Below are 24452 nucleotides of genomic sequence, written 5' to 3' on the forward strand. Positions count from 1 at the left end.
GGCAGTATGAACATCTGAGGCTGTCCCTGATTTCCTTCTCTCCAGATTCCCCTCCTGCTCTGTAACTACGCCTGTATGCTTGTTTGGTCTGGTTTGGAGGCCTGCCTCACTGCGCTACATCTAGTGCTATCGGTTGACCCTACAGCTCCCTTAACACAGCAAATCCATCCAGGTATGAGCATGCATGAGGCCAGAGAGTTGTGCTGATGTTGAATGTGGCCTGTGATGTTTACAGTACATGCCAGAAATGCGTGTGTCAAGGTATAGTGAGCTTCAGAGAAAATGGGCTGTTTTCAATCAGTGTCCACGTCCAGTGTTTCTGTAGCTGCCATATGTATCCGCTCCCAGTGTGAACTCAGGGTTGGATAGTCCCCAAAAATGTGATAGTGATTTTGAGTTTCGCCCCCTCCTGTATTCCCTGCAATAACATCTTTTCATCTTGTGCTTTGCCAGGGTCCTGAGAGAATCTGAGAGCAGCCACTGGTGAAGTGAGCTGATGAATACAGAGGGCTTTTGTGCCGAGTGCCTTCTGTTCTGAAGGTGGAGGCTTTCAGCAGCCTTCAGAAATGCAGAGATTTTATTTAAAGTCAGGATTTCTGTTCATCTGTTCATTTAATTTCCCTGTTCTTGCATAAATTCATAGGCTGCAAAAGATTCTTGAACAGGATAGCACTAGTATTCATGCTGCTCCTCTCTGTTTTGTATTGGGGTACATCATGATAACCTCCAAAAATGTGCAACAGAATTAAGTTGCAAAATAATCTTTTCCTTTTTTTTTTTTTTCCATGCAGAACATACGATGATTTTGGATGGTATGAGGTTTTAATGGGCATGAAATCTTTGTAAATACTCAACATAACTCTTCTGTGTCTGAAATTTGTAGGTAATTCAGGCAAGTCCAAGTCAAGCAAGCACAAATCTCCTTTATACCCTACTGTGCCATCTGTCTAATCTATCTGTGTCAAATACAGCTTGTTTGGGTCTGTTCTCCTGCAGTGTGTTCTGGATAGACTAAATCAAAAATTCTGGTCAATTAATATTTTTCTCTTGATGTTTGTAACTTACATAATAAACATGTTTTTCTTGTTAGCGCTGTAACACATATATGGTCAACAAGAATGTGGTAGTCAGAACAAATGTCTTTTTGTCACGGTTGACCAGGGTGCTTTTACAGCTACAGCAGCTTTCAGCAGTTACCAAGCACAGTATTAATGTGAAATAGCCGAGTGAAGGAGTTCTCGTGCCGGCACTTGCAGGGTAATGAGCCCCAAAATGTATAGTGTAGGTTTATCTGTTGCCTAGAGCTTGTTTTCTGTTGATCCACTGCTAACCTGAAGAGGCTCCATTCTGTTTGCCTGGAATTTGCATTTGTCTTGTGAAATGTGAGAAATGAGTATTTGAAAGACTTTGCTGGTTTGTTTCTGTGTGAGTTTGGGTAAGCTGTAAGCTGTCCCTTCTAAATGCTGGAGGACTGCAAGTAACGTTATTGCAGTGTGATAAAAATAAAGCCTGAATTTTGCAGGTAACCTTCTCTTTTGGTGTCTTTCCAAAACCAGAATGATGCAGTGACATACGTCCTTGTGGGTTACAAAGCATGCTGATGTGGCTGCTGCTCTACCAGCAGCTCCCGATTGAGCGAAGGAAACTCCAAATGATGCAGGGCTGCGAGCGGTAACGCATGGCTGCGTGAATCCTGTGCTGATCTGCAGCTACCTCCTCCTGCACGTAGGTGTGACTGGCTGTTAGAGGCAGGGAAGAGTGGGATTGTCACGATTTGGAAATCCCGTGCCTGCTGAGGGCTCTCTAGGAGGGAAGCAGACCTCCCTTTAAATGCAGGGCTCACGGAGGCTCTAGCCTCTGCAGTGGGCTGCAGCCCCTGCCCTTGAGTAGTGCAGGGCAGCCTGCGGGAGGGAGGATGCTCAGGACTGAGCATGACTCAGATGTCTGTGGGACTCGCGGCTGCTGTTGGCGAGCTGCTGGCATTGTGCCCCAGCTCTGCACTCCTGCACCACGGCTGCCTTGCCTCCGAGGGTCTGCACACCCAGTCTCCAGTGGGGTGTGTGCCAGTGTACCCCTACGGCCTGGGGACTGGAGTTCTGGCACGGGGGCTGTCATTATAGGCAGCAGAGATACAGCCTGTGTTCAGCATTGCCTTCCCAGGGGAACCAGATCGCAGAGCTTTTTCCTGAGATGCCTGTTTGATAAAGAAGCCAGGGACAATCTAAAAATTCTGCGTTTTTATGTATTCAGTGCCATTACTGCACTGTACCTCTCACCCACCTCCTTCTCCTAGCCTCCGTTTGATATTTTTTCTTTCTTTTTTTTTTTTTTTAAACCTTTGCTTGCATTTGCTTTATGCAGAGAGATTGCTGTTCTCAAGACAGCTGAGCCTGATGTACAACGCAGTGCTAAGGCAAGGCAAACTGTAGTCATTCAGAAATAAAATGGCTGAATCACTGTATGGTGAGGCACTGTGTTAAGATGGAGTCAAGCAAGCAGATCACTCGGGAAATGAGGGGGCAATTTTGCTGCCACTGTTGAAGTGGAGGCCTCTCTGTACATTGCATTGATATCAATGTCATCAGGAATAGAAACCTTCTAAAGAAAGTTTTACCTTCAGTGCTTCATTTGGTCCTGCCCGTGGTAACAAACATTGCACAAATGGAAGCTAACAGCAGGATCCTTAGGAAAAGAAAGGGTGAAGTAGTGACCGAAGGCCTGTTTTGACCTCTTACTATCTTCACAGCACGTTTTCTAAAGCAGAGTACAATAATTGAAAAGCTGGCACGGTGTAATCCTGAGGTTTATATTAAAGCTTCTTAGTAGTGCATCATGCAATTCAAAGCACTCCATTTAATATATTCGCTTTGAGAGATGTACACGTCCAGACGTTTTCTGGTTTTACTATTCCAAATTAGGGTGCTTTAATTACTGCTGACCTGATTTGAATATGGGCTTGACTGATTTCATTTAAATTATTGATTGCAGTGTGCTGGATTGGCCACATTTTTGTTTTCTGCCAGTAACAGCTACTCTCCTCACTCAGATCTGAGTGGTTGGATCTCACTTTTTCCATGATGCCCGAAGAAAGAGCTTTAACACACATTCTGGGAGGAGGAGGAGGGATTTTGCCCACCTGGGGATCCAGGAGTGCCTCCTGTTCAGGCCGATCCAGGGCCGTGTAGGTGATGTGCTGCTAGCAGGGGCTCTCTGTGTCAGCTGGGACTGCAACGCTCCCAGCACCTCGCTGTGCTGCTGCCTTTGCTGCATGCAGCCATTTGGGCTGAGCCAGGGAAGGATCAGCTGCGCTGCTTTGTAATGCTTCTGAAACGCTACATCTATAACAAAACACGTAGACTGGCTGGAAGCTTCATGTGTGTTACCTTTTCGGCCAGCCACGTGCAAGTCACTGTTTGAGATGGTGTTTCTCCGGCAGCTGCAGGTGCCCACGAGCATCTGGTGCTGTGGCTGTTTGCCCATCCTGTGCCTGTCCCCATCCCTTTGCCACCGAGGGATGTGGGACCGATCGGGTGTCCTTCCACTTGTGCTTCCACGTGCCATTTCTGCTGTTCCTGTGAGCAGGGGACCCGTGTGCGGCGTGCCTGCCCTCGTGCTGGGGGCCCCTGCAGAAGAGGGAGCGAGGGCTCCGGGAGCCAGCGGTGCCCGCACAACTTGTCAGGTCTCTGGGGGCCTGCAGTAGTGGGGCACTTGCTCTAATGAGCTGTTCTGCTCTGTTTTTTTGTAGTGAGGAGAGTTGGGTGGTTTCCAGCTGCATGCAAGCTCCAATTGTAGCATAAAAACACAGCTGGCTGGGGAGCGGGGAGGGCTGGAACATTTGATCCCGAGTAATTGTTCCATTTAAAAAACGTCAAATGACAGTGAATGTCATTTGAAACAAGTGGTAGGGGGGTTCTGTACGGTGTGTTAGGATTTATTCCTAGCAGGAGAAATAGCCCCACCTTTAAAACTGTAGAGCCAATGACACTTTGAAATCCTTCAAAAATGAGCTTTCCTGTCCATCCCACCCCCCCTCCCATTTTCTTTTCTTCTCAGCCCTCTTATGTAGAAATGCTTTTAAAGCCTTAAAATTGCATTTTTGACTGGAAAGTGAAACAACACTCAGGATTTCCCTAGGGAAACAAAGCTTTTAGAGCCTGAAAAGAGCACGGAGAGCATTCTCTTCCCGAGGTTTTTCTTCACCCAAGATGGCTGTCTAGAGTGATGTGGGGGAGAAAGAAAAGGCAGGAAGATCTGGAAAGCTGCCAGGACTGTGTAGTAAACAGTCATTAGGTAGAAAATGATCAGGATTAGCACTTTCTGAGCTGCTTCAGGGCTGTATTATTTTTTTCTACCGTGAATCTGCAGGTGTAAATCTTAAATATTTGAGAATCGTAGCTTTTATTTCTAAAATGCAGATAAGGCTGCAAAGAACACCATTTATCTGCAGGCTTTCCTTTGTGACCATATCAACCTGTCATACTCAAAAGACCCAGAGAAAAACAAAAAACGTTTGCCATTGTTATTTTCTAAACAATTACATAGCTTGCTTCTTGTTATTTTTTTTTTAATTATTTATTATTTGTGTATGTGAGGGGCAATATAGTGCTATTTCACAAGATAATTCATATAAGTGCCTTTGCAACGTCCAATTCTATGCTCAGATGTCTTGTGTAACAACGGGAGTTACTACCTGGGTTATCTTAGCTATAACTAGTTGTTGTAAACCTGAATGTAATCGCTCAGCTTGAAAGCAGTCAGGAAATATTTGCCCTCTTTTTATCAGACTTTCTGCCTTGTAGCTAGCCAGATTCTGCATCTCCCTGCTGGTGCCCATGCGATGTAGCCCTTTGGGATATCCCTTTTGATACTGCCCTTTCTCAGGGTTAACATTTAATCTACTGTTTTGTTTCTCTCCATTAATGCAAGAAAATGGTTTAATGGTTGACTTGTTCTGGCTAAGTCCTAAGCACCAAGAACCGGTCTGTGATAGTTTCTTCACTTCATCACATCCCTCTCAAGGCAGTCAGGCAATGGAGCTGGTTTGTTGTGGCTGAGCAAGCTGCACAGGTTAGAAGCTGATGGTGCATTATTGTTCTTATGTCATGTTTTATTCCTATTGCAGTTATGTGAACTGTGCTAATACCAAAGGAAGGGCTAGTAAGATCAATATCTGAGGGAAGTGGTCAGTGGCCAGTGAAGTGTCTCTGTTACCTTCTTCCTGTATGGGAGTTGGGTCATATACTTCCATAACCTAATACAAAGTCACTGAGGGCTTCAGAAATTCAGAGAGAAGGTAGAGGATTTCTTGAGCGAGCCCTGAATGCAGGGAGAGTGAATCAAGAACCCAGAGCTACGGTGAAGCTGAATGCTACTAGCTATAAAGACCGTGCTGTAGAGTTTTTGTCCGTGGAGCAGTTGGTCATGTTCACCTGAAGTTAAAAGCAAAACAAAAACACCACACACAAACAAACAAAACCATGACTGATAAATTCAGTGTAATTCTGTTTTTCTGCTTGAGCAGATTTGGGGGGGCTGTGCAGGTATTAAGGGAAACAGCACCATTTCTCCCCGGTTTCTGAGCCGTGTAGTAGAACACCAAAACATTACAGCTCTTACCCACTTGAAAGAAACAAAACTGAACTGGCTGAGGATCTAAGACTATCAGTCCATCTGTTGGGAGGAGTAGAAGGCAGCTTATTGAAGGCTACTCAAGGAATGGGGTTAGTATGTACTGGAACTGTTACCTCACTTTATTTACAAAGGAAGCGGACAGACAGGATAGTCATTTTCTGAAGCAGCAAACGTCTTGACATTCATGGCCAGGCACTTCATGGTGTGAAATGGAGGAGATTTTCTGGAGTTCTTGTCATTTCTTTCTTTTTGACACCTGGATTCCCTGGGTAGAAAGGGAAATTGGACAAACAGCACCAATGTACTGCCTTTAGGGGCTCTTTCCCCATGCGTAGTGTGGGGATGGGTGGCTGTACGCGGCTCCAGACCTCTGTCACACCAGTCAGCTGGTCAACAGGGACAAACCCTGTACTCTTCTTATCTGTGTGTAAACAGAGATACTCTATTTTTGATTTTTTTTTTTTTTAAAACAAAAGCACAGCTCTGGAATAGATTCTATCAGTCACAATTGTGGAGAAGTAGGAAAGACTTCATCTCCATCGACTTTTTTCCAACCCGCCAAATTTACCAGATCGGTGTTTTTTCAGATGGTAGCTAAATCTGTAGGGAGGTCACAGCCCTCGGACAATCTGTGTTGTGTAAGCCACATCAGCGGAAAGGATGAAATCATTTCTCAGGAAGAGTTTATCAGTGGCTGTGGAAAAAGTGGAAGGAGAAGTCGTCAGGTTGTCCGCCCAAATCCCCGCGTTCTTCAGGCAAGGAGGGGTGGTGGGCTGGGTGCTTCTGGCTTGGCGCAAGAAGCATCGGCCTTTGCGTTCACTGGTTTACAGAGAGGTGACCTTTTTCTGTGATTTATCCTCTTTTGTAGATTCGTGGAGAAGAGCCAAGTGAATGTACCTTGTTATGCCATTTTGTGCTGGTGGAAAGAAAGCGCTCACGATGTAATCTGAAATGGCAAAGCCATTACACGTCAGTGACAAAAAATGCCAGTGATTTTCTCCTGATCTTACTTTCGTATTATTTACTGTCAGCTGCAGTACTTTGCACGTTCCAAGTACTTTGTGGAATACATTTAATGAAGCGAGGTTCAGAAAGCTGGCCGGGACTGGGCTCCTCCTGCAGGCAGCTTAACCCGAGCACTGGCCTCAGCGAGCGGTGAGTGGCTGTGCAAGGCCTGGAGAAGCAACAGTCCCGGAGAGGTGGAGCAGGCATTGTTTGCCAGGAACTGGAATTGAATGGTGAGGATGAGTGGGTATTTAGCACGGTTTCTTGGGGACGGTGAGGTATTTGATCACTGATTCTAAACGCTGGAGGTTCGGGGTGATGTGTCAGGTTTGGGTTTTGTGAAATGAGGTAAGAATGAAATAGTCTTATGGCTTTCGAAAGTTGCTAGATAGTGAAACAACAGCCGAGATCCTCTTTAAATCTGAAATGACTATAAAGTAGCATGCATTGAATAATGAAGAGAGATTGCTCTTGAGAGGAGACAAGTGGTGGTCAAAAGTTAATGGTATTTGAATGCGGAGCTCTAGAATATTCTTCAAGGATAGCATGCGTAGTCACCATATTAAAAACTCAAAAAGCAAATAAGTGATAGAAACAATATCTAAGGTACTGCCCAGTTGATAAAGCTTGTAGGTCTTTAACATCTGTACGCAATTATTTAGCTTCTCTGGATTTTTCTTCCCCTGTAGTGCACATTTCTCACTATGAACTAATAGTACATAATAATAAAATCTTGGGTGTTTGCCAGCACAAACAGGGTTTTGGCTAAGTTCTGGAGTGTTTGTGGAAGTAAAAAAGCAATGCAGCTGTTGGGTTGGGTACGTGCCAGCCAAGGATCTATTTCCCAGACAAAAAACTCAAATCAGAATGAAGTAATGATGAGATATTTTACATATCGTTGCTTTATGCCGCTTTTCCTCAGCTTCTGCGTGTGGTGACTCTGGGATTTGTAAACAGGGATTGTGTGTTGAGTGTGTGGTAACCACTTGAAACTGAGTAATCGCAGAAGAAATACAATGTATTTGCTTGTGATTTTTTTTTCCGAAGTACTTCATAAGATTGGGTTTGAGTGTGAAAATACTGTGTAAAGCAACCTTGTTTCCCTGTGAGATCAGCCCAAGGGGCCAGGAAGCTCTTGGCCCAGATGCCGAGGGCATTTTTTCTGTTGTTGCAGAGCGATTTCCATTGCCTCAGTACGCAAAGCTCTGCATGTACATGGCGCGGTGTTTACGTGCTGCCAGAAGCTGTTTATAACAAGGTGCCAATAACAATAGTTAGATATTTTGAAACAGTTCAATGCCATTGTTCAGCCGTGTTGCCTGTCCTGCCCCGGACGGTCAGAGCTGTGAGCAGCACTCACCTGGAGCTGGCCAGTTCCCTGGGCCAGCGACCTGAGAGCCCTCCCGCTGCTGGTGCCCAGGGAAGGGCCCATGTGGGCTGGATGCTGCCATTGCCAGCACAGCCACAGCTCGGCCCTGTCAGCAGCTCCCTCGCCCGGCAGAGCTGTGCTCACGGGGAGCAGCAGCCTGGGGGAGCACGACTGGGGCGAACACAGAGCCAGGGCCTTGCAGAGTCCTTCAGGCTCACGTGGGCAACAATAGCTTGCAGCGTCTGCCACTCGAGGCGTTTTGGGTAAAGCTTCAATGTCGTGGTCCAGTGTGACACTGTTGCTTTTTATGGAGTTATTTATTAGGCTTTCCTCATGCTGCTCATGAGTACCAGTATTACCTTGAGGTTTTGGGGAAGCCTGTTGTGGTCTTTTTACAGCAGCTGAGGCAACTTTGGTGTTCCAGGAGAGCCAGCCCCTTTCACAGGATGTGCAGAAGTGTACGAGGCAGTACTCTAAACACTAGCAAGCTGTCATGAGGAACCTGCAAATAGTCATTGCTATAGCTTATATAAAACAATAAATATCTCCATCTTGCATGGGACAACATATAAGGGTGTGTGCTAAAATACCTACTCCCTGTATCCCCCTCCAAAAGAAACACAAAACAAACAAACAAACCAAAACCTTTAGCGTAGCTGAAACAACAAAGACCCAAAATAATGACCCAAGCTATTTAAGATGTAGCTTTTCTGGGCTATTGCTCCCCATCCATCATCTCATTTCCCAGAGCTTTAAATTCTGGCCCATGTGCTTTTTCCTCCCAGGATACATCTCAAAATGTTTGGTCACAAATGCCCTGAATAACAAATCGACTTAATTTAGATGACATTAAGGCTCTTTAACCCATTTCAAAGGACAGGACCGCACTGGAGACTTACAGGCATGCGTTTAAATTAAGGCGATAATGATAGATATTTCTTTTCCTTGCCTGAAAACTCCTGACAATTTTATCTATGCATCAGATGAAAGTTTAAGGGGAAGGGTTTCTGTTAGTCTTTTCGGGAGTTGGCCGAAAAAAATGTGAAGAATGTAGAAAGGAATTAACAGCTGGTGTCCATTTAAAACTTCAGTGATGGCAGCCACAGGCAGTGTGCTTGCTTTTACCTGTTATCTTCCTCTGGTTAGGACCCACCAAGCCCTGAAAGATTAGCTGAGAATTAAGGAGACCAGCCTGCACACCGTGCCCTTGATGCTTCTGTCCAGAGGCGAAGGAGCGGGTGATGTGATGTGTGTTTCCTTTCCTCTGGTGGGGAGGAGATGGATTTCTCCCTCCTCGTGAACCACTGCTCAATCTGTGTTCGGTTACGTGAATGAGAAATTGTTGTTGGCCTAGTAGAATTAGGCCATCTGCTATTGAGCTCGGTGCTGTGCTTGGATGGCTGCTGACTTTTTCTCTTTTACTGGGAAAGGATGGCTCTTCAAATAGCTTTCAGCCTCTTTTTTGCTTCTGCACAGTCAAAAATGTACATATGCACGGAGGACCTCGTCTCGGAGGGGGAATGACTGCTTCAGAGGCTCCCAGGGCAACCATGCTGTGGGTACAGCACCCCTTTTCTGGTCCTGAGTGAGGCGTGCGCTGACCCCCTTGCATTGAAACTGTTGCACTTTGTGATGACTTGCAGGAGGACTCCTAGCCTGGCTTTTCAAGTGGGGCACTGGGTGTCAAACTGATCTGCTCTGTTTCTCAATTTGCTGCCTGACCAGTTCTGAGTTATGGAGTATTGGCATCCTGTAAACAGCACTTAAGTCTTGTTGTAATTGCACAAAAGCAAAACTTGTCCCGTTCTTTTGGTAATTCTGGTTTTCTTTTCATTAAAAATTAACAGCTGTAGTCCACGTGGTTCCTATAACACACTCCAGTGCTGTACTGGGTTTGGCTGACCAGAGGCGAAGCCTTCTGTGATCTTGGCTGTGACTTGGGCTTCAATAGCTGACGGAAATGCTCATTCTGGAGCGGTCTTTGAGCCTCCTCTGGGACCACCGTGCTGTCCAAACCCGAGTTCTTTACTAGGCCCATTCCTTGTGGCACTGATGAGGCATCTCTGGTTAAAGCAGAGCCAGCACAGCTAGGGAGGTCTTGGGAACCGCTGGTCCCTGGGCCAAGCTCCAGCAGGAGACCAGGTAGAAGTCATTGTGGCATTGCTGTGGTGTAGCTGGTACTGCCTTAAGTCTCTTCTTGATGAGAGCCTGGGGGTGTTTGGGCTTGGGGTTGCTCCTTCCTTAGTTGCTGCTGGAGCTCAGTGTGCTACTGAAACCAGCTGTTGCTTCAGCTGTGTTGCCTGCTCTTGTCCTATGAAGTGCATTAACAAAGCTTTCCCTGTTTCTTTCCATAAAATCTGTTTGTTGTTTGTTTGTTTTTTGCTAATCTGAAACCTGCTGGCTGCGTAGCAGGTTATTTCTTCCAGGCTGTCCCTTTAAATTGCTTCCATGCTCTGCCTGCCTGGCTGTGAAATACCTCAGATGAACAAAAGCCTACACAACAAAACATCCTCCTCTCCCTAGGCGTCTCCCTGGGTGCGGTTTCCCACTGCTGCTCTGCAGTTTGGAGGCAGAGCCAAAACAGCTCGGTCTCATTCTTCCTGTGCTGGAAGTTATCATCAGACAGCCCTTCACCGCCCCGCATCTCCTAGGAAGGAGGAGGCAGCCTGCATGCCGGCCGTCTTGCTGGAATTTCTCCTCCTTGGCTGAGCACAACGGAGCCTGAAAGAAACAGCTCCAACACCAGGGAGGTTTGTCTAGGCACACAGCAGCACGCCCTGAGATTGCTGCCCGTTTTTGCATCCTTCCCCCTGGGTGCTCAGCCTCCCCCAGCTGCATCTCCTTCTGGCTGTGCCTCGGCTGGGGGCAGAGGCAGCGCCCAGGGGAGCCTCACCTCACAGCCCGCGTGATGGAATTGTTAAACCTTGTTATATTCTTGCTTCATTCCGGTTTGTCAGACATGTCTCAGTGCTTAAGGTGGTCAAAAAGCAATTTTTTGCTGCGCCCCTTTCTTTTTCCATGCACCTTAGCTACACAGTGTTCCAGGAGCTGGGCAGCTGCACTGGAAAATAGCACTTTCTATTCTCTGGACAGACTCTCCTTGGTCTGTGCTCCTGACCTGCCGTCACGAAGTCAACTATGCACATTTATTAACTGTCAACGAAGTTGGAAGCTATATTAATAACAAGGTTAGGAAGGGTGGGGTGGAGAACTAGAGAGGGCAAATGGAAGTGCAGGAGAGCCAGCAGCCGGCTGGCTGGATCCTTAGCCCTGTTTACTTGGCAGCCCTCCTCCTGTAAGGAGGTCAGAGCTATCGCATCTCAGGTTGCCAGAGAGAGGCTGCAGGAGGAGGAATGTGCTCGTGGATGTCATTGTGTTGATCCACTGCAGCCAGCTTTTACTTAGCTTTTGCGTACGCACATTTCAAAGGCAGGCTCAGTTGTCCTCTCATTGCAGGTGTTCTCTTATCAGAAATAAATGTAATTTGTAGCCAGTGCTTCTCTATAAGACCCACTTGGTAGGAGCAGGAGGTGAGGCAGAACCTCCAATTGTGGCTTTATCAGTAAGACACTTCGCATGACATCTCTGGCCCCTCTCCCTTCCCCAAAACTTGTCTGGAGCTCTATTCGTTTGGTTTACTATAACAGATGTAAACTTAGAACTGTTGATTACGTGGTACAGACAAGCAATTGCAATTTTTATTGAAAGATCAAGTCATTTAATTTACCTTTTCCCCTAAGGACTATTTCACTTTAGCTTACAGGCTGTAGCTGCTTCGGGGCAGTGTCTGTGATGCCCCTCGGCAGCCCGGCCAGCCAGCTCCCACCTGGCACTGCCAGTTTGCTGCAGCGCTGGGCTGGAGCCCTGTCAAAGCAAACAGGGATGCAGCCGAGGGTATTCGGGTTGTCTGGGACCTCCTGCCAAGTTAGGGTCGTGGTGAGGGTCACCATGGTAAGGTTTGTCCGCTCTTCTCCGTGCACAGACAGCGAGCCAAAGAAGAACCAGGAGTCTGACAGCCTTCAGGAAGGGGGAGTGTCTTGTCTTGTGCTTGTTGTTTGTTTTTTTTTTTCTTTCTTTCATTTTGACTGACACAGAGCTGGCTTCCAAAGCTCTGCTCTCTTCCTTGGGTTCTGGGTCATGAGAGAGTAGGGACCAGAAAAACTCCTTTCTGAGGGTAACTGATTTTTCAGTGGAACTCTAATCTGCACAAACACTTGAAAAATACTAAAAAGGACTCCATTTTGTTCCAGTGAAATAAAAGGTAAATATCGCTGTAGGCAATTGCCCTCTATTTTCACATTCTTTTGATGAAGGTCAACACCCAGATAGCTCTAGAACATGATAATACCAAATATTGTCCTTCGAAGTCTCAGTGACCACTAGGCTCACTGGGAAGAAGGAATTTTCTCTGGAAGTTTCTCTGGAAGCCTCCTGACACTGGTAAAAGACGTAAGCTTTTGCTTCTGCCAGACTGTGAGGCAAGATGTTCCAGGTGCCCTCCTTCAGATTAAGGATCCAGCATACTCATGGATGAGTGCTTTCAGCTGGATTCTTCAGAGGTATTTGGAACATGCACCTTTGCTCTGCTGCTTGAGGATGGAGAAGGGCCAAATGCAGAGGCTTTTAACAAACTACAAGGCTGTTCAAAGTCTGAATGCTCCTTTGAAACAAGGCCCCATCTCTGTTGTATGTCACTAAAAATCTGCCAGGGTAGGTGTCCATCCATAAATATGGAGCTAATGGACTTCTGAGTGTATTTTCACTTCCTTGCCTCTTCTGTTATGACTGTGAAGCAACTGAATTGCTTTAAAGCCGAAGTGTGTATCAGAATAAATGTTATCTTGACAGTGAGAGCATACGTAACGAAGGGCCTTCCTGTAGTTCCAACGGGACTGAGCTGGCCCCTGCAGCTTGCATGACTAACCCCAGCTGATTTCACCTACTTGATTTAATTCTACTTACAAATACAAGCATCCCTTGTGACGTATGTCGTGAGCATGCTGTTATTCCAGCCTACTTCCTTTTTAAACCGTATTAGCTCACCCCCACCAGTAGGTTTAAGAATGTGAGCTGTAGAAGTTGAGGGGCTGTTGGCCTGCTGACAGCCCCATACCTCAGAAAACTACGGGCATGCCAACTGCTTGTTGCAAATAACCCCGTCTGCGGTCAGTGCCCACAGGTGCACAAACACGTGTTTCTTGTCTTGTAAAGCTCTGGCGACAGCGAGGTCACTGTTCTGGTCACTGTCCAGAATAGGGTCCCCAGCTCCGCAGCTCGTTGTTCACTTCCAGTTTCAAAGGGACTAGTTGCATTTGCTTTCGGACGGTCAAATGTCAGAACAAGTCTGCAAAGTTAGGCTAACAGATTTGTTAGATTTGTTTAAAGCTTGTAAGATGGCACTTGTATTCTACTTCACAGGAATATTTTCATTGGGCCTAGGGTTTTTAACAGGTACCTTCTGGGTGTGCTTTATCGGGCCATATTACCCTACACAGCAATGCAGCCTTTTTTCAAAATGGGTGCAAGAAGCTACTGCCTGGGATGTACACATTGGGAAATGATAGATGCAGGAATGGAGCTGGGGTGAAAAACTGTAGAGCAGAGGAGATGAGCTGGTCCCCCCGGGTTCTTTTTCCAAGGCTGCCCATGAGAGAGACCCCACAGGAGATTCAGAAAGTGTTTTTTTAAAAGCAGTGGATGTTGGTTTAGGGCTGCACAGGCTGAAAACCGTGGGAATTTCCTTTTTGACTTAATTAGGAGCAGAAAACAGGGTGACAGGGTTTTAGAAAACACCCAGTTTTCTGTTCATGTGACAGTTCTGGATGCTGAGTTGCGTGTCTTCTGGCCACCTGGTGCCTTGGGGTGGCTTGTCAGAGCGAGTGAAGCTGTATGTAACCTGTGGGCCTCGCTCGAGCAGCCATGGGCTAGCTTGTGATGTACCTAGCTGAGCTGAACTGTACTCTTACAATACTAAACGGCGTTTGGCCCTGACTTAATAGTGGAAAGAGTGTTCAAGGAAAACCGTAAATCCACAAGGAAAGAGGTTGAGTGCTCTGTTTTGCTAGAAAACTTAATAGGGATGTGGCATTCTTTAACCTTTGGATGAGCCCTTGCATTATGTGGAGTTTTATCAACACAATCCTTACCCGTGCTTTGTGTGTAACTTGGTGTGAACTGCACCGCCATCCCGTGTGTCTGGCTCCCTGTACATTTTCCCTTTCAGAGATGTGGAAGGATGTTGCTTGCTGCAAGTGTGACGAGTGGCTGATAAGCAGAGTGCTCCCCTCCTCGCTCCCCAGAGCAGCCTGACAAAATGCCTTCTGCTTCCACATTCTTCAAGCGATGAGGGGAAGAGGAAGGGCACTCCCAAAAGGGATTTGGTGCTTACTCCACCCTGAAGCATAATGTGTGGTAGTGCTCTGTTTGGCTTGATTGCACATTCCTCTTCACTAACTTCTTTCAAAAAACTGTCACTACCTAAAACGTCCCATTTTTTTTCTGGTTTGCATACAATTGGCAGAGAGTCACGGGCTTCTCTAGAGGGCAGCTCAGAGACCAAGTCTCATGTGAGCTGCCCTGCAGGGAAGTGAGGGAGTGCTGAGCATCTCCACCCTGCGACTCCTACCAAGTGCCTGGGCTGAGGCAACACCGATCTGCAGGCTGAAATTGTAGCCTACAGCACAGACAGAATCCATGTTTATGGAGACTAGAAGATTGTAATGGTCCTGGCTAGAATTGAATATTTTGAAATGGAAATTGGGTGCAAGTCTATGGAATAACTTCCTTTCAGTCATTATTGCTTGCTCAGTGCTCCTGGCCGTGCGCTTGGCTGCGAGCGCTGCGTTTGCCAAATCTTTGTGCTTTGCAGTCCCTGTACTGTGCATTGCACGTGTTGGTCGTAGGTGCATAACAGTCGCCCCTCCTGAAAGTACTTGGGTTGCCAGCACACAGGGAGCTGTATTTTTGTTTATGGTGAACAGTGTGAACACTTTTTGAAGTTGCTTGAATGCTCAAGTAATGAGTACCAGTCCCCCAGCTAGCGTTGCGTCCCAGGGACTTCAGAGGAAAAACGAGAGCTTGTAAACTGCTCTGAACTCCCAGTTTGATGGCTTTCAAATGATGGGTTATTTAGGATGTGGGAAGTAGATCTCACTCATGCGAAGGACAGGCTGCATGATTGTAATGACCTTTGTGCACTTTTCCAGCCTGTATTGGGAATAAAGAGGCTTCAGTCTTGCTATGTTTGCGCATTCCTGAAGTGTCTGTGCCCTACACACTGATTGTGGCATTTGACTCCCTGGTAGCACAGCCTGTCCACCCCTTTCTTGTGACCTTTTTGGGGTGCTTTCAGCTCCCAGCCTCCACAACCCAGAGTGTGCACAGCCAGAGGAGGCAGCACCAGTCAGTGGGTTGACTTGGGGAGCAGGCAGGAAAGCAGAGACAAAATTTGTAAAGCACTTTTAGGTTGCAAAATGCAGCAACACCTTGGTTCTGTTTGTCGATGGAAAGATGAGACTGGGAGCCAAACACCGCATGCGAGAGACAGAGGATGTTGTAGGGGAATGAAAGCCTTGCCACGTTAGTACCTTTATTATTTTACAATTGGATTAGCAGCAGTTGAACCATCAAATGTCAGCAGTTGTGTTGCTCACACCACGCTGTCCGGATGGGAGGCTGCTCTCCCCTGTGTGCTGCAGCTCATGTAACACGAAGTAGTTGTCTCTGGGCCGAGCATGAGGGCAGGATGCGCACTGAGACACGTTTTCCAGTCTTCCAAAGGTTTGCACAAATAACTTTTTCAGCTTGTGTGTTCTGTAGAGGTCCAAGCTTCTGACTCTTTATTACGAAAATGCTTGCAGGATTTACTTTGCTGGGGGTGGGGTGGGGTGTTGAGCATGTGTCATTTTGCACCCAGCCATGAGCTTCTCCTAAGGGGCCCCTGTGTCGGGCTGGCCAGTTCTCCTCTCTGTAGAAGTTAAGGTGAGTCTCACCCAGCTGGGAGGATGAGATGCATCTGATTCTCTAGAGTTCAGAGGACTTCCCAGATCCTCCAGCATAAATATGGGATTCAAAATGACATTTTAGAAACATGTGCTCCCCGTTGAGCTGCTGTTAAGAGGGAGCTGAATATTACTCAGAATAAACCCAAACTCCAATTACATCTTAACTAGATTTTCTTCCTTTTAATAATAATGAGTCCTTTAAGTGAATTTGTTGCTTAAGAGCTGGACTGGTTGCCTAGCGTGAGTCATCAGTAGGAGAAGAGCAGTACAGACCGCGAGTGGAAGCATCTGGCGGTGGTCCTGCACAAAGGGTAACTGAATTGATCCTTTGTTTGTCCAGCCTCGGTTTTGCAGAGGACTACAGGAATGGAGGCAACAAGAGGAGAGAGCCCTTGGCTTCACTGCAGTGGTTGTGCTTATAGTTGTTTCTGGCCCCATGTGGTCTAGGAACCTCGAGATGCAAGTGTCCGTGTCCCGTTTTCAGCCCTCCCAGCCATTCAGTCGGGTGCAGTTCACATTAGCTCTCAGGGAAACTGTGATCAGTTGAACTGTGCGTTAGCTAAGGGATAGGCTATTTACAGAAGTAATGAGACCATTTGGGATTGCTATGCAAATTTTGCTTAATCATAACATCGTAAAACCTCTTGACAATCCTTAGGTAGTAAGAGTAACGTGAAACTAACAACAGGTTAGAGCATCGAACAGGAGAAGAGTAACTTGAAAAAATAATGTTTACTTTAAATATAAATGCAACTATTAAGAAGTAATTCCAGATGTTTAGTTATGGCAGGAGTTTAGTGATCATAGTCTTAGCCCATTTGTGAATTACATTATCTCATTTGAAAGTAGCCAGTGAATTTTTTAAAAATGAATTCATTCTTCAGATGGCCTGAATAAAACTGTTTGTTTTCTATTATCTGAGAAACAAACGGAGCAGAATCTGGTTTATTTATGAAAGTAAATACAAAAGGTCTGACCCTTGGGTATTGCCTTTGAAAACTGAGAAAATGCTTTTCCTGGTAGCTGATTCTTTCTTGAAGCCATTTATTCTTTTTGAAGATAACGCCAACCTCTCCACCCCCAAATTATGCAATATATTTTAAAGAATGCTTTGAAATGGTTTCATCTCTTTATTCTCATGCGGTCTTCTGCTATTGTATCAGCTCTGCAGAAAGCAATAACGTGTTACGTTTTACCGATGAAGACAGAAGATTTCAAAGTTACAAAACCTTTTTTTACCCATCCTGACGAGTCTGTCCCATGCTACTTTCTAGTTCACCACGGTGCTTGCTTGTTCCTGTAATTGCCTGCTACCGGCTCCCAGGCCTCACTGCATTCAGCTTGGGCATAGAACTTTAGGAGGATGTGGACTGGGTGAGAAACTGCAGTGCCTATTTTCTGTTTTTAAGCCCTGTCTAAAGGGCACTTAGAGTCTACATGCAAATTGTAATGAAGCTGGGATCAGCCACCCTAAAAAGTCTTGTTATCAGTATGCTTGTCATCTTCATGTTCTGAGCACGGGCTGGTTTGGAGCCCTCTCTATTAAGACCGCTCAGGATGCTGACAGCTGAAATTCATGTTACATTTGGCTCTCCACAAAAAGACATTGTTCCTTTATTAGATTGCTGTTTCAGCTTAAAGCCCAGGATGATTAAATTGCAAAGGTTGTTTTCCTGCTGGAGCCCAAGCTTTCTTCTGTCTGAGTGCTTTTTGCCTGTGCCTCATCCTCTGTAGTGATTTCTTGCAAGGGTGGCAGTGGGTGCTTTGCGCATGAGTGGAGCGCGCTGCAGTGAGCGAGCGGGGAACAATGCAGCCCTCTCCTCTCCCCGCGCCGTGCTGACTGCGCAGTTAGGAAAACAAGGCCGTGCTCACAAAGGACTTGTCGAGATCATCAAGCAGTGGAAGCCCAACCAAATAAAATTACGGTAGTGAGCAGCAATTCAGTGCAAATAATGTGTCAGGCTAAAAATAAATATGTATAAGTTACTTGTATGCATTTGTTACATACACATGGCTTTTTTACCTATGTCTTTCAAATGCAGGGCTAATTTTGTGGGTGGTCGATCACACCTGAGGTTACTAATAGTGAACTCAGCTACATCAAGAGCTCCAGAAAAACTGTCAAGCATTTCTCCCTTATGCTCTGGGCAGTTGCAGGTAGTGGTGCTGTTTCCATTTGTCAGATAGGGATATCCATAACTTAGAAACAAGACTTGCAATTCTAACTCAGCGCATCTGCAAGAGCTGCACTTCTGCAGTGAGAAGCAGGGAGGTTTCTACTGGAGCTGCTGGTTCTCTCCCCACACTGCTCCCCAAGGTGCTGGGGCTTGGGCTAGGCAGGAACTGCAGCGGGGCTTTGGGAAGAATGGTTTTCAGCATGGGCTTAAGGCTGTGACTGCATGTTATGCAGTTAGCTCTTACTTTGGAAGAGGGCACAGCAGTTTATTTACAGTTAGGATTCAGTTGTGGTATCTTCATCTCATCCTAGCAGTGCTTTGCTGCAAGGTAGTTATTTTTATCACTGCAGTGTGTCTCTCTTAACCTCTCGTAGCTGTGTTGTTGTGTTGGCATCCTAGAAAAGAGGATTTGGTGTCAGCCAGTGAAATGGGCATTTCTTTTAATTCAACAGCCTTACAGGACCAGAGCTAAGGTCACATTTTCTAGCCCTACAGGTTTGAGCTAACAGGTTCATTTCATGCCCATTTAATTTTATCTGGGATAGATATTGCTTGTGTAATGCTCAAGAAGGGGAAGGGAAGAAATAAAGCACAACTTACAGTTGAATTTAGTCTGGATCCAGTTGTGTGTGGATCTGAATGCAGGTGATACAGAAATAAATGAAATTGGATGGCTTGCAGCATCTATGCTAAACAAGCATATGGCTGCACCCAGATTTTAGGGTTATTGCTTTTATTTTTGTAGTATGAGCCGCTGCTTTTCCAGCAGCACGTTCCCTCTGCTATTGGGCGATTATGAATGCAGACAGATGAGAAGATTGAACCTGGTGCTGTGTAACAGTTGGATTCTACTTGTTGTTTATAGCAGGGTTACTCCGTGGATTTAATGGGAATTAACCCTGATTTTTGCCTCTGTACAGGAGTCAATGGGAGGCTTTTGTCTGGGCTTGAGACTAGATCAGGATCAGCCTGTGGTTGCTGTGCTCCTTGCTGTGTGCTGCTGGGATCTAGTCCTTGCCTCCTTCCTTGCATATCAGATGATCTTGGGGATCTTTCCAGCCTTAACAATTCTGTGGTTCGATGATATCGTTTTGATTATCAGTAGTGGCAGAAGCCCTTCGGGGGTTGTTCAGCCTCAAAAGCGCCCATGGTCAGAGCTCCTCCTGGAGGATGTCAGCCCAGGCACAGGAGATGAAGGAGGATCGTTTCAAAGACCTTTCCCAGAGTAGGTTTTTCCATATTCTGTCATTTATGTGGCAGCTTACCATAGCTAAAGCGATTTCTTCCCACCTTCTGGAAAGGTTAAATAGCTCACAAGCAGGCTTCAGCAGCAGCTGCTTATCTGACAGCCGTGGCTGGGGCCCGTTTGCCATTTCTGTGCAAAGTGAAGGGATTACTTAGCAAGTAAATACAGGAAGCAACTTCTCATTCGTGGTAGGGAACAGGAGAAAATCAACCCAGCCCTTTATCCCAGGGCTGTCTGGAAAAGTCATGCCTCTGAGCAGGGGCAGTAAATACTTTTTTTTTTCTTTTTTTTTTTTTTTTTTTTCCTATGTGGGCTGGATTTATGTCAGCTGCAGAATATCAGCAGTTTTTGGCACGACTCTGGGCCTGGGAAAGCCATCAGGGGCAGGCGTTGTCGCAGCCCGCAGTGAGGCGAGCGCTGTTCCCTGGGGTCAGCAGGTGGCACCAAGTGGCTGTGGGACCTGCCTGTAGGCCTCGGGACCTGCCTGTAGGCCTCGGGACCTGCCTGTGGGCCTCGGGACCTGCCTGTGGGCCTCGGGACCTGCAGCTGCGCCCTGGCTGGGGACCCCAGCGAGCTCCAGGCGCCCCTTTATCCACTGGGGTGGCCATCTCGCTGGGGTGAGCTCGGCAAGTGGGGACACGTCGCTGCGCCCAGCCCACGCCAGGGTTGTGGGCTCAGGGAAAGTGCGGGGCTGGCTCTGCAGCTGGTGCTGGGCCGAAAGGCGCGGCGAGGAGCCCCATGCTCCGAGCTGGTGCCGGTTTGGCTATTTTTGTCATCACAGGGACAACTTGAGGAGAGAGAGCAGAAGGAAAGAAACAGCTTAGCAGCATTTATAACCTCTCTCCTCTTCCCGTAGAGGAGGTGTTAGGCTCTCTTATACTTCCCCTGCAGATAAGTGCATGCAAAGTCTAACTAGAAACCAGTATGCATATGCTGCCGGTGTCCTGCTGCCTGAAGAGGAGACCCTCATGTAACGAGTTGCGTTGGTGGGCTACCGCTTTGTCGCTAGGGAGAGCTCAGAGTGATGCACCAATTGGCGTATTTAGCTGGATGAGCTCATCAAAATATTCCCAGGACCAGTCACACAGTCAGTGTATGTATGAAAAAAAGAAACGTTTCTTCAGATCGATGTTAAAAGGTTTCTGCTGGTCAAACACTTCTGTGACTTCTTAAGCGTTTACATTTTTTCATCGGAATTTGCACCATTTTGTAAAGGTGTCAAGGCTTTCTTTGCCTGTCAGGTTTTTCTTAGCTGTCTTACCACGGGTCCATATGCTTTAGTCAACATTCAGAGATCTACTTAACAGACAGACTGCTTTTGAAAACAACAATTAATTATGGAAGCGTTTTACTGCACCGTTTCATTTTCATCCTGTAGAGCTGAGCGTGACAATTCTGCATATGTGTATGCAGCAAAACATTGGTATTTAAGTCTTGTTTTTGTAAAGTCCTTTTTATTTTTTTTCCCCTCTTATTCTAAGAGGACACTGAGCATTCATTTGCTTTCTCAAGGGCTGTTTGGTATCTAATCTGTTCTTGAGCACGCACCTGGGCTTTTACTCAGTCACTGATTTTATAAAAGTCTTGAGCTGTAACTTTACTACTTATTTCCAGTATATGTATGTTGTTTAAACCCACCATGTTACATATTTTTTTTTCAGAGGATTTTAAGAAGAGTCTGATGCTGAGAATAGATTAAGAAGAATCAGGATGACGACAACAGTAGCGACAGATTACGACAATATTGAAATCCAACAGCAGTACAGTGATGTCAACAACCGCTGGGATGTTGATGACTGGGACAATGAAAATAGTTCTGCCCGCCTGTTTGAGCGATCCCGCATCAAGGCCTTAGCTGGTAAGTACCCATCACACAGGCAAAACACTGGGACTGAATGTAGGTGGTAGCATGGGATACTGTCTGTCTTCAGTGCCTTCACCCTGTCAGTCAACTGGAGCTGAAATTTTCCTGAGGTCAAATGCAGTTTGACTGAACACTTTTTGAGATTTGTTCCTCCATTGACATCAGTGGGACATGATGGTCTCACATTGCTTTGCAGGATGTGCTTATATATGACGTTTCACAAAACCTGATGGCTTGGATTAACTTTGAAGACTTTGTTGGTGTAAGCACAGGGGGGCAGACATTTCATCCATATTTTATTTTTTCTTAATTATAAGGTTGCACTGACTCTTTCTCCCTCTTTTTTTTGTGTGTGTGTGAGGGTGAAAATGTGTTTTACTGTTATCCCTCAGTGGTACCTTAGGTATAAAAACAAGACAGATACAGGTATCCTTTAATTACATTTTCATCTGCTTGGGTTAAAATACTACATTGACATGTTGGAAAGACAGTGGTATGGAGAAGCTACAGATATTAACATTTTGAATCAGAGACTCAGATCTTGACTGTGGTTGAAAAATTATTTCAGATGCAGATTCTTGAAAGAGCATCTGCTCAGGCAGAACCTTCTGGAGACTTGATTGCAGCAAAGGAATTTCTTTGGAGAGTATCCCAGTTCTTTGGGGTATATAACCAAAGCTGCTTTAAATTGATTTCCTTTCAAAATAAAGGACAAGATAACGAATTCTTGAGCAAATGAGACCAAAATCAAAATTCTCATTTTAAACTATTGAGACTGACTGATTTAAGCAATGTTGAATTGAAGTAGCTGCAGGTAAGTTATAGGCTTCCTATGCATCCAGTGCTGCTTAGCCCTAGAATTGGCTGCACAGTACAAATATTAGTCAGTGGAGAGCAAGAATAAAATGTTTTTAAAAAAAAACAACTAAAACCTCTTTCAAATAATAATTGTCTACTTAGTTGACGGACACTTGCTGCAGGTTAAAATATATACATTAAAGAACTTGAAATTTTTCAAATGAATTGATACTAACTTACTTGAATCTGTGGAAAAGGGGGTGCTAGAAAATGTGTTTAATCTGTTGCCAAAACTACCCTGCTAGATTATACTGGCTGGTAAGTGTAGTGTATGTAATTGAAAGTATAAAATTCCCAATGTTCTCTGAAGATGCATGTGGATAATGAGCTGCTCGTTTTTATCCTGAGTGCATTCTTTGTCGAAGGTATTGGTATCCTTTCAGCCACACCTTTATGACTGCAGTGATACGACAGAGTTAACACTAACTTTCTGTGGCCACAGCTGACAACCTTGCTCTGCTTGCATATGTTAATATAACCTTCTGGGTGTCAAAATCACTGATGGAGAAGGTAGCAGTAACTATTCCATTTTCCTATTACCTTTCCAAATAGATTACTTGAAATGTTACTTCTAGCCAACAATATTGATTGTGTTCAGAAGGTGCATGTGTTTTGTTATAATTATAAATATGTCTTTCTCATGTAAGAGATTTCTGGCACCTTTGAAATGAGTTTTTTAAATATTTCACTGTAGAAATTAATTTAGAATTCTAGAGCGACATGCGTGATTTATTGGTCTCATCAGATATTAACCATTTTGGTTGTGTTCACATTGTTTTGATGGGTGATGATGTTAGTTTCCAGATTTGTAAAAAAAATCAGAATGATAACAAAATTCTGCTTTAAAATATCTTCATTTGGAGGGGTTCAGAATATCTCAGCAGTCCTGTAATGGAGGAATTGGTAGATGGAGAAAGATAGTATTTAGTAAATAATGCTGAAACTACAGATTTTTCTGAAGTAGCAGAGCTTCTGTAGTACATGCTGTCTTGTGCTGAGTTACATTCTCATCAGCAGAGAAATTAAATTTGACTAGGTCTGCTTTTGCTTAAAACATTTTCCTATTGCATATTAAAGGCTGAACATTAACCAAATTTGTTTATGCAGCAAGGAGATTATGTCATGTCCTCTCAGTTCTGAGGCATTGCCCTGCAAAGCAATTTTTATGCATTCTGTAAATGATTTCCTGACTCTCATGGTACCATGCCCACATTCCTGACCTCTGAACAAAATGCCTCAGTAGCGTGGGACATACTGTGAGCACGGAAAACAGCTCAAAATATGCTGAGCTTCCCACTATTGAAATTTTAGTTATGGGGACAGTTTTAAACCCAACATTTTATAACAAGTTGAAGCAGGTTTATTAAATTTACTATACTGAGACAAAGGTATCATCTGCTTAATCTGTGATTCTGATGAGGCTGACTGAGCTGCAGCATACCCTTTCTCCTCTTAATGCTGCTGTGGGAATGCATTAGATGCAGAACACCTTTACGTGCCAGGCTCAGGGCAGGATCAGGTTTGGAGCCAAGTAGCAGGGGGATAAAATAGTTCCTGCAGGTGTGCAGAGAGCAGATCGTGTCACCCTTATGAGGCAGGTAACTGTATCGGCTTAATGCAACTGCTCGCAGAAAGGGGGTGGTGAGTAAGGTCATGATGCCTTTAGCAGACCTGTTAATTATACAGCAGCTCATCACAGAGTGCATTTGTATTACAGGTGAAATGCCTGACCTAGAATGGGGCTGTGCGAAGTGGAGTCAGAAGTAGCTGGTCAGGTACATATGTTGGTAGGTTGGTAGAAGCTAGTGCTAGACAAGAAAAATCTTGACCTGAGTTTTTTAGTTTGATCTTGTTTGAGGGGAAAAAATGCATTTTACTCCTGCCAGATTAGCAGACATAGGCTATATTACCTTCCTTGGGTGTGGAACTGCTTTTAATACAAATCTCATTAGCAGGATTCAGGTCCCACATCTCGCCTTCATTGCTCTCAGTTGTTCCACTTAATTTTACAGCAAGCGGAGCTCCACACATGAGTAATGAATAATAAACATGAAACTCTTACTTCAAGGAGAAGTAATGCAAGGAAAGTTCTTGAATTATTTAGGTAGCCTAAAACAAATACCAATTTCAAAGCAAACCATTTTGCTGAAGATTTGATTCAGAGCCATATTTAAACATTGTCCCAGAGAATTATGTCTTTCTTTTATTTTTTTTTTAAAGCATTTACGTACAATTATTTTAATTTGGCATGTTTCATACCTCTAATTTTCTACTGTTAGTGTTGACAATACTGTGTGCT

General features: G+C 45.2%; 1 protein-coding gene across 6 annotated transcripts in view; it reads left to right on the top strand.

The window, feature by feature from the left end:
* Positions 1-24452, top strand: part of SPTBN1 (spectrin beta, non-erythrocytic 1) — a 140322-nt gene that overhangs the window by 25044 nt on the left and 90826 nt on the right. For 4 of the 6 annotated variants that reach the window (XM_072035046.1, XM_027453223.3, XM_027453222.3 and 1 more), the window contains one exon: positions 21093-21289. In XM_072035046.1, the coding sequence (XP_071891147.1) occupies positions 21142-21289 (148 nt within the window). In that variant the 5' untranslated portion in view covers positions 21093-21141. Of the gene's footprint in view, positions 1-6730; positions 6870-20220; positions 20525-21092; positions 21290-24452 lie in introns of those variants that run through there. The other 2 variants (XM_038177472.2, XM_072035047.1) reach the window with 2 other exon arrangements.

The sequence above is a fragment of the Anas platyrhynchos genome, chromosome 3 (genome assembly GCF_047663525.1).
Source record: "Anas platyrhynchos isolate ZD024472 breed Pekin duck chromosome 3, IASCAAS_PekinDuck_T2T, whole genome shotgun sequence".
Classification (NCBI taxonomy): domain Eukaryota; kingdom Metazoa; phylum Chordata; class Aves; order Anseriformes; family Anatidae; genus Anas; species Anas platyrhynchos.